This window comes from Sinocyclocheilus grahami, unplaced genomic scaffold, assembly GCF_001515645.1.
Source record: "Sinocyclocheilus grahami isolate Dianchi unplaced genomic scaffold, SAMN03320097.WGS_v1.1 scaffold276.1, whole genome shotgun sequence".
Taxonomy (NCBI): domain Eukaryota; kingdom Metazoa; phylum Chordata; class Actinopteri; order Cypriniformes; family Cyprinidae; genus Sinocyclocheilus; species Sinocyclocheilus grahami.
This window is the reverse complement of record NW_015505455.1, coordinates 1,267,947-1,277,659: the sequence shown is the minus strand read 5'-3', so window position 1 is coordinate 1,277,659 and position 9,713 is coordinate 1,267,947. Positions and strand designations below refer to the sequence as shown.

At 36.7% G+C, this 9,713-nt stretch overlaps 1 protein-coding gene across 1 annotated transcript in view; it reads right to left on the bottom strand.

Moving 5' to 3' along the window:
* Window positions 1-775: 775 nt before the first annotated feature.
* The window catches only part of LOC107600034 (ceramide kinase-like), a 41,450-nt gene continuing 32,512 nt past the window's right edge, over window positions 776-9,713 (bottom strand). Inside the window, exons 9-11 of the mRNA XM_016291799.1 lie at window positions 8,895-9,136; window positions 6,092-6,312; window positions 776-2,391 (exon numbers count right to left, since the gene is read on the bottom strand). Coding sequence (XP_016147285.1) covers window positions 2,304-2,391; window positions 6,092-6,312; window positions 8,895-9,136 — 551 coding nt within the window. The 3' untranslated portion in view covers window positions 776-2,303. The remainder of the gene's footprint in view (window positions 2,392-6,091; window positions 6,313-8,894; window positions 9,137-9,713) is intronic.

Below are 9,713 nucleotides of genomic sequence, written 5' to 3'. Positions count from 1 at the left end.
AGACTAATACTACAACCCAAATACTGTTACACACGCAAGAATAGCAAGCCACAGTTCATAATTCATAAACAACAGAGGTTCTTGAGACATCTGAATTGCCTGGTTGCATATGAGGACATCATTTCCATGGTCCTTAGTATAAATGGGTGATTCCCATCAAAACGGTCAAGAAATATCCTGGTCATATTTCAGCACAATAATTAAAAGAAAATGCGCTTATCAGTCATGAAAATAATGCCACAATGCAGTGCAAAAATACACAATACAATGACATTTCAAAAAAAGTTTCCATTGTCGTTATGAAAAATATAATTTCTAAATTAGCTTTTTAATTTCAGGGTGAAATGTTACTTGGAAATTTCTTCCCGAGATTCATACACACACAACAATAGTGTGAAACCCATTTCCACCACAATAGAAACAATACTTTGGTAAATCGAAATTATGAGACTATTACAAATTATGACAAAAGTCAAAATTATGATTTTAAAGAGTTACAATTATGAGATAAAAAGTTAAAATTATGATAAAGCCGAAAAAAGGATTTAAGTTTTAGTAATTTTGTCATTTTTAATCAGTATTTTTTTTGTATTTCTATTTAGCTTTAATTGATTTTTATTTCAGTTTTCAATTATTACATTTTTATATAATTATGACTTTTATTTATGATGATGTTTTTTATTTTTAGACATTTTTAATTGACAGTTTTTATTAGCATTTTTAAAAATATATTTCTATTTTCATTTCAGTTATTAATAATGACAATTATGACCCAATTGATCAATTATGACTTATGTCATAATTATAATTTACCAAAAGCAGTTTTTGTTTTCTTATGTGGCAAAAACTTCCATACAATCTTTCAGTCTATGAAGGAACAATGTTCCCTGTAATGGCTACAGAAGTTGTGTCGCCCCTACAGATGCATCATGGGAAATCCTTGCCCTCAATCACTAGTACAGCTGAAGAAAACACTTTAAAAATTGCATATTAAAGCAGCTGACATGCACAACAGCGAAAAGCAATTTCTCTGTCTATCAAAAACTCCTTCATTCTTCGATACCACAGGAACAATAAGATCTTTCAGAAGAAATAAGACATCAACATAGGAAGCACAAACACAAAATTCATTATAAAGGGAGGAAATATTCTCGGGGGGTGCAACCAAGGAAGACAACGCAGAGAAGAGCGCAGCATTATTTACATTTGCATTGCGTCTGATGAACAGCCGTACATACGCTGACCTTGCAGTGACATTGTGTAGCTGTCAAAGCTTGTAATCTAGCTCGCTAATGCTACATTTTGATGCGTGAAATGTCTGGAAAACAAAACCAACTGTGGTAAGAGAGGTAAATGATACATTCGAATTGTTTTTTTTGGGAACCGGATTTACAGTATACTGATCAGATGTGCCATTTGGATAATAACAGTATATGTCTCCTTTAAAGCGATCACAGGATGTTCTGATCATGTATAAATTTGATTTAATGTAGGCTTCACTGTCTATATGACATATTACTTCATGCTAACTTTTTAAAGGAATAGTTGAGGAATTGACTTGGTTACCGACATTCTTCAAAATATATTCTATGTTCAACAGAAGAATCTAACTCAAACAAATTTGGCAAAACTTGAGGGTGAATAAATAATAACAAACTTACATTTTTTGGGGGGTGAACTATCCCTTTAACAATAACACTGCTGGCAGTGATTAACAACTTTAAAATCAATTTGGAACTTGATAACAGAACTTTAATTTTTGAATGACCAACAAAGCATTCAACGTAAACCACAAACTTTTTTGGTATACCAATAACTTTATCAGCTGACCACCTCATGTGCTTTATACCTAAAAAAAAAACAGTGAAGGTGCAATCAAGAAGAATGTATTCATAAGCATACCAGAGTTTTCACAGTTCCAGGAATTTGACTTTGGGATTCAATTAACGCTACTCTCAAGACCAGCTTGATCGTGGTGGAAGACAAATGCTGACAACTGGAAGCCGTCGCATACAGCAAGCGATATCACCAGCAACTTCAAGGCCTTCAAGGGTTGAAATGAAAAAATGGCAAAACAAATACCTAGCTGAAACAGCTAATCCTATCTTACATAAATCTAATAAAGCCTATTTAAATGCTGTGAAAATGCTGTTGACTCCAGCTCAGTGTGTTTCCAAAGCATCTTCATGAGGATTATCTGGGTAAAACAGCATGATGTTGTGCTGAGCTGAAGGTGACTCTTCCATTCAAAGAATCTCAATTCTTCATGATCCAGCTGGAGGTTTCTTAAGTGGAGTGGACATCTATATTGCACAGTGAGCATACGGGTCCTCAAACACCGGCTGCTCTTCAATGCCTCTCGCAAACAGCTTGATCAATTGGCTGTGGACCCTAAGACAGAGAAAGACAAAAAAAAAATCAACCAAAATGCAACCACTTCACTGCATGATAAAAAAACAACCCATGCTTACTGGAAAAACACGCCAGTGGTGACTTTTCTGCAAAATGATACTACGCTACTTTTTTATGACACTTTCAAAGTGAAATGTCTAGTGAGAGGTGCTAAAAAACACATTCAGTTTTACCCCGAAACAGATGAACAGGAATCTGGTGATGTTTTATTAAGTTGCTTGTTGTACAGGTGCATCTCAATAAATTAGAATGTCGTGGAAAAGTTCATTTATTTCAGTAATTCAACTCAAATTGTGAAACTCGTGTATTAAATAAATTCAATGCACACAGACTGAAGTAGTTTAAGTCTTTGGTTCTTTTAATTGGGATGATTTTGGCTCACATTTCACAAAAACCCACCAATTCACTATCTCAACAAATTAGAATACTTCATAAGACCAATAAAAAAAACATTTTTAGTGAATTGTTGGCCTTCTGGAAAGTATGTTCATTTACTGTACATGTACTCAATACTTGGTTGGGCCTCCTTTTGCATGAATTACTGCATCAGTGCGGCGTGGAGACAATCAGCCTGTGGCACTGCTGAGGTGTAATGGAAGCCCAGGTTGCTTTGACAGTGGCCTTCAGGTCATCTGCATTGTTGGTCTGGTGTCTCTCATCTTCCTCTTGAAAATACCCCATAGATTCTCTATGGGGTTCAGGTCAGGCCAGTTTGCAGGCCAATCAAGCACAGTAACACCATGGTAATTGAACCAGCTTTTGGTGCTTTTGGCAGTGTGGGCAGGTGCCAAGTCCTGCTGGAAAATGAAATCAGCATCTCCATAAAGCTTGTCAGCAGAAGGAAGCATGAAGTGCTCTAAAATTTCCTGGTAGATGGTAGATCAATTGACTGTGGACTTCAGAAAACACAGTAGACCAACACCAGCAGATGACATGGCAGCCCAAATCATCACTGACTGTGGAAACTTCACACTGGACTTCAAGCAACATGGTTTCTGTGCCTCTCCACTCTTCCTCCAGACTCTGGGACCTTGATTTTCAAATGAAATGCAAAATTTACTTTCATCTGAAAAGAGGACTTTGGTCCACTGTGTTTTCCACCTGTATGTATTGTGGCAGTTCCGAAATTAAATGGATAATGTGTTTGTAAATAGCGCACCACCTGCACTCAACTCTACCCTAAACCCATAGTCTTAGCAAAAGCAAGCACAAGATAAAACTAATTTGCTGAAGCAGCCATGCCATTTTGGCTTGCATCTACAAGTCTTTCAGCTCTTTTACTGTGACTACTGTTTCATGGTACTCGTACCTGAGCACTCCACATCACAAGTGCAATGCTGTACCAGGTGAGTTACTGAGCAAGTTTACTATATGTTGTATTACATAGTATTGTGTAAGGATTTGCAGGAAAAAAAATGTTGTAAGCATAATTTGTGATAAGGCTGTTGATGTCTTACTGCCACTAGTGTTCATTTTAGCTGGAAACTGCAGGGAATTGTAAGGCTCGATTTTAATCGATTCTGACTTTTACGGAACAATATAGATTCTTAAATCTCAAGAATCGATTAGTCTAGCCTGTTTTCAGTTAATGACAGAATATTGAAGGGCACCTCCCATCCAATATATTGCAATAAACATTGTGCTTTGCTATTTTTAATATGAAACAAAGTCTCAGATTTCAAATTCTGTCCATTGTATTGCAGTATTCAAACAATAAATTCCGTTTTGGCGCTGTTTAATGTGGAGTGACAGATCGCTGTAGCGCCTCGATCATCAGACGCGGCAGCGCGAGGCGCACGTGAACTGATCATCTACTCCCCATTAATACCAGCTTCAGCACAAAATAAACATGACTAAACATCCGAAGGTAAGTTGTAAGTATGTAATCACTTAATCCGTGTTTTAGCTGCACAAAGACGTCAATATAACGGCTTGTAAACAATGTCACACAACGTCACATTTACCTCAGAAAAACATATTCGGTGACCATAAACTCATTAGTCAGATAGAAAAATAAACTGTAGAGAGGGGCATTTTGCTAAATATATGCACCATATAATATATTCATTATAATTTTTACTGTTCTTCAATGTTTCATTTATATATTTTTATGACAGCCACCATTTAAATGTTTATATTAAAAAAAAAACAAAAACGAACTGAAGTAGAAATATTATATCACTGTAACTTTTATTATAAAAACTTCATTAAGTGTAATTTAAATTGTATAACCTAAAAAAATCAGTCATGTTTAACCTTGTAGCACCAACTGTCTCTCATGTATATTTTACAGCATTAGTTAAGATAATTTTTTTTCCTTGAGAAAATTTGGCATGTGTACCTGATATATATCCAAAATAATCAATATTGAATCAAATCGAATCGGGAATCGAATCGAAAGCTTGTGAATGAAAATCGAATCGTGAAATTTGTGTCAAAACCCAGCCCTAATGTATAGATTGCAAAAATGCAGGTAGAGGCATGTTTTTCCAATGTACCGGCTCAGCTAAAAAGTATTCTAAATTTGTTTAAAATTTAAACAATATAACTGTAATATTTAAGTATAGTGGTTTGTTCAAATCCCTAACCCAAATTATATGCATCAATAACATAGATGCTTACCTTAGCAAAAACCACTAATGTGTTGTGTCCTAGACTAAAACAAAGTTCGAGCAAGTGCTGGTAAGCAATAAATGCAACGTCGTGTTGAATAAAAAGTTTTGTAGTTAAATGCATGCGCTGTTAGGAGGTTCGGGGCTCTTTAATTTCCTCTAATTCCACTCAATACTCTGGAGGTGAGTTCAGTGCCAGGCGATTGCCTTTTTCGGCCGTGGTATCATCATCAATTATCTCAACAGGTTATTTGCTTACTCATTCGAGAAACAATTACTGAAGCTGAAAATGGAATAAATGAATGGACTTCTATTTTAATTAAAGGAGGTGAGCCTTTAACAGTGAGATGGCCATTAAATTAGGAGCATTTCATTGCTACGCATTGTTGACACAGAACAATTGGGCATGAAGGAAATGATTCATTCAGGTGAGCCGTCATGCTGTATCAGGGAGGAGAACAACTCCACTGCAGGCACAATGGAGGGAGTTTTTTAATTTTAATAGCATCTTTTCCACAGGCTCAGACCACAAAATCCATTTATTTACCCTGTTTAGTATGCTAGTGCTGAGATGATACGATCTGGTGCTCAAAAGACCTCAACATTTCAACTACAGCTTCTACTAATCGACAAACACTTTAGTGAAGCCTGTTCATTTTGTGTCGGAGGAACATTTTCTGAAGATGAAAAGTGTTCATATAAGGTCTAAAAGAGACAGTGACATCTCCTAGATATATGAGGAAGTCTGAGTGGGAGTAACACTTATGTCCACACACCCCTTAATTACAATGACAATGATGACTCGCTTGAAGTAATTAGTGTATAATGGCATACTCTTTCCTTTCTGAAACATGACACAGTGCAAAAGTTCTCATTTTCACTACATGCATCTTTTAAATTCATAATTTTTCATAATTTAGTAGAGAGGGCGTGTTATCACTCAAGTAAAGTATCTAGATATAGCATTTCTGCAGCTCAAACTTCCATTGAGTCCAATACATGAACTCATAAATACAAAAATACCGAAATAGCAAACACAGAGGGCATATCTGGACAGGGACACCTACCGGACTTGAATGGCAGTGTGTGGAAGGATCTCTCCATCACAGTTCCAGTTGCTCTGGGAAGGCATGCAGCCACAAGCTCTGTGCTCCCTGCAGATCTGACTAATGAATCGCTTGCCTGTCGCTCCGCTCTCTCTCAGGTCCACTTCGGAATCACACTCCTGGTATCTGGGGGTGAATCGGAACTGCCTGACCCGGTACACCTCCACAAAAGAGTGATCAAACTGAAGAAAGACAGGGAACAAGAGTAATGCTTACTGAATCTCATGTCAAATATCATTAAACACCAATAAATCAGCATATTAGAAGGATTTCTAAAGGATCATGTTACACAAAGATTGGAACAATGGCTGCTGAAAATTCAGCTTTCTCTTTGCTAGAATATATTACTAAATTATATTACAATAGACAACTGTTATTATAAATTGTAATAATATTTCACAATATTACTGTTTTTACTGTATTTTTCATAAAATAAATACAGCCACAGTGAGGATAAGAGACCTTTTTTAAAATAATTAAAAATATCAGACATTTTTCAATTCATAATGTCATGGTAAATTTGGGATCTGTGTATTGTATATTTACAAAATAGGCCAAGAACTATTTTGATATTAGAAATTTGATTATTAGATATTAGATATTTGATTAGAAATAAACTCGCTGGTTAATTTTATTAGGGGCATTTGAATTATGAACTGTTACAAGATTCCAATGCTAATGAATTTCAATATATTTGTGATTACTGGATAAAGATTGTTAAAGTATGTACTCACAAAGTATGTACTCACCATTTCTAGTTGTTTAAATATTTTAGGAGTTAAGCATACAATTTAAAGGGGTCATATGATGCGATTTAAATTTTTTGTTTCTCTTTGGAGTGCTACAAGCTCTTGGTGCATAAAGAAGATCTGTAAAGTTGCAAAGACTAAAGTCTCAAATCAAAAGAGATATTCTTTATAAAAGTTAAGAGTCAACCACGCCTACCTAAAATGGCTCGTTCTAACACGCCCCCACATATCTACGTCACGATGTGGGAAGATTTGCATAACGCCGCCCAAATGTTCATGCAAAGAAAGAAGGCGTAACAGTGCTCTCTCCCACCTTCAATACCACGACTGAGGTGCCCTTGAGCAAGGCACCGAACCCCCAACTGCTCCCCGGGCGCCGCAGCATAAATGGCTGCCCACTGCTCCGGGTGTGTGTTCACGGTGTGTGTGTTCACTGCTGTGTGTGTGCATTTTGGATGGGTTAAATGCAGAGCACTAATTCCTAGTATGGGTCACCATACTTGGCCACATGTCACTTCACTTTTATTCTCGCTGTGGTATTGTTGCCGCCGCCATGTCGTGAAGGCGCTGTGTGTTTCCTTATGAAAGCTAAACTACTTTGTTTGGCCTTCCAAAAGAGGAAGATATTCGCAAAAGAGGACACGACTAGATATCAGTGGTTAAGTTTTATTTACAACACTGTTCCAGAACAGTTCAACCCAAATATTCAGATGTGTGCAGCACATTTTATGGAGGACTGTTTCCTGATCCTGGGAGAGTAGACTACAATGCCGGCTGTTCTGACTCAAAAACTGTAAGTACGTTTTCATATTTAAAGGAGGACCCATTTTATATTAAGTGGCCTTAACAACTATGTACTTAAATTTAAATGAATCATTTGGTACAATGCACTTATTGTGTACATACATGTTTTTACATTGTACTTATATTTTAAAAATACCTGCATGTAATTACATCTATAATTAATTTCTGTAATTACATTTATAATTACACTGTTGACTCATCCCTTACACCTTAACCCATCCTTAAACCTACCCATATTACCAAACCTGTCCCTAACCTTACCTGTATCCCACCTCAATAGCAGCAAAAGTGTTTTCTAATTCACAAATTTTTTGATCTAAGTACATAGTAGTTAAGGCCACTTAATATAAAGTGGGACCTTAAAGGATTTGCCACTGATGATGCAAACGCGAGTTTTGAGCAGTGTAGATTAGCGCTTGTTGTTTGTCATTTCTCCGATCACAAATGCAGACATGGTTTTATGTTTACGCGGCGCGATGCAACGCAACACGTAAAAAGACAGTATAAGTCATTATAATCCATAATTATGTCCCCACTGGATGCAACAAATGCCTCGTTTATAATGGGTTTTAATGTTTTTATCTCGTCGCTCCGGCCGGGATACGGCATCACAGTATGTTAAGGGGCGTAACATTTCTGTCACACGCTTGAGGTATTCGGCCAATCACAACGCACTGGATAGCTGGCCAATCACAGCACACCTCGCTTTTCAGACTGATGAGCTTAGTAAAATTCGACGCATTTCAGAAAGGCGGGGCATAGAAGAGAAACAATAATGTACAGTATGTGGAAAATAATGTGTTTTTTGAACCTTAAACCGCATAAACACATTGCATTACACCAAATAATGTTCTTTTTAGCAACATCATATGACCCTTTTAACTAGACAAATTGCCATGACTTTCAAGGTTCTCTATGAACCCTGCTGTTACTAAGAACTTCAAAGAACAAAATTAGCTGCTCTTTTTCCAAGAAAAAAAAAAAAAGAACTTACAGTTAATGAAATATTCATATTATTTTAAATTTATACTATTATAAATTATATAGTAAGCATTTGGTGGACAGCAGGGATACTTTTTGAAGTGTGCTGGTTAAGAGAGTGTTGCTTTTTTCAGAGGCTTTGATGAAACATGAATGGATTTGCTTCATCGCTTTCATAAAAAAAAATATGTTAAATCTACTGATATTTTCTGTTGAGATGAAACAAGAACCTGGTCTTCCTTATTGGTATGGCGCAGCAGGTGGCACAGGAAGTTGAGTCTGGAGCACTTCCTGACGAGGATGAGGTCAGTAGTTCCATCTGCTAAGTGCGCTGACGGCGACAGACCTTTAGGACTGCGAGGACACGCACAACTCATGCTGGCAGCATTGATGGCCAAGAACTTTCCCCTGATGACCGTCCATGTATCCCCACACTCTGAAATACAATAACATCGTGTGACTACTAATATACCTTTACACAGTGAAGTCTATAGACCCTTTTCACAGACTCTGATACATGCGTCTCCAAGGTTTTTTTTTTTTTTTTTTGAAGTGTTGTGGATAGGCTACCACCAAGAATACCCTAACAACTCAGAACACATCAGAACCTTCTGTTGGTTTCTCCCAAGGTTTTCTGTTTTTTTCCCCCCATCCATTTCTGTCACAGGTGGAGTTTGGGTTCCCTGCCACTGTCGCCTCTGGCTTGCTTAGTTGGGGGCATCTAATATCCAGCAATATTAATGAATCATCTGTACTGACGACTGGATGAGAACTGAACTGAACTGAGCTGGATGATGACATTACTGTTTTTTACAGAGCTGAACTCATTTCATAATTGATATTCTTGAATGGAACTGAATCAACACTGAACTTTTTTAATAACTGCTTTACAGCAGAATTGCTCTCTGAACCATCATTGAACAATTATTTTTCTGTTTGAAACAATCTGTATTGTATAAAGTGCTATATAAAGAAATGACTTGACTTAAAATTAGCAAGCAGTTTTGCACTGCATTTGAAAATGCAAAAATCTACACTGAAAAAAAATG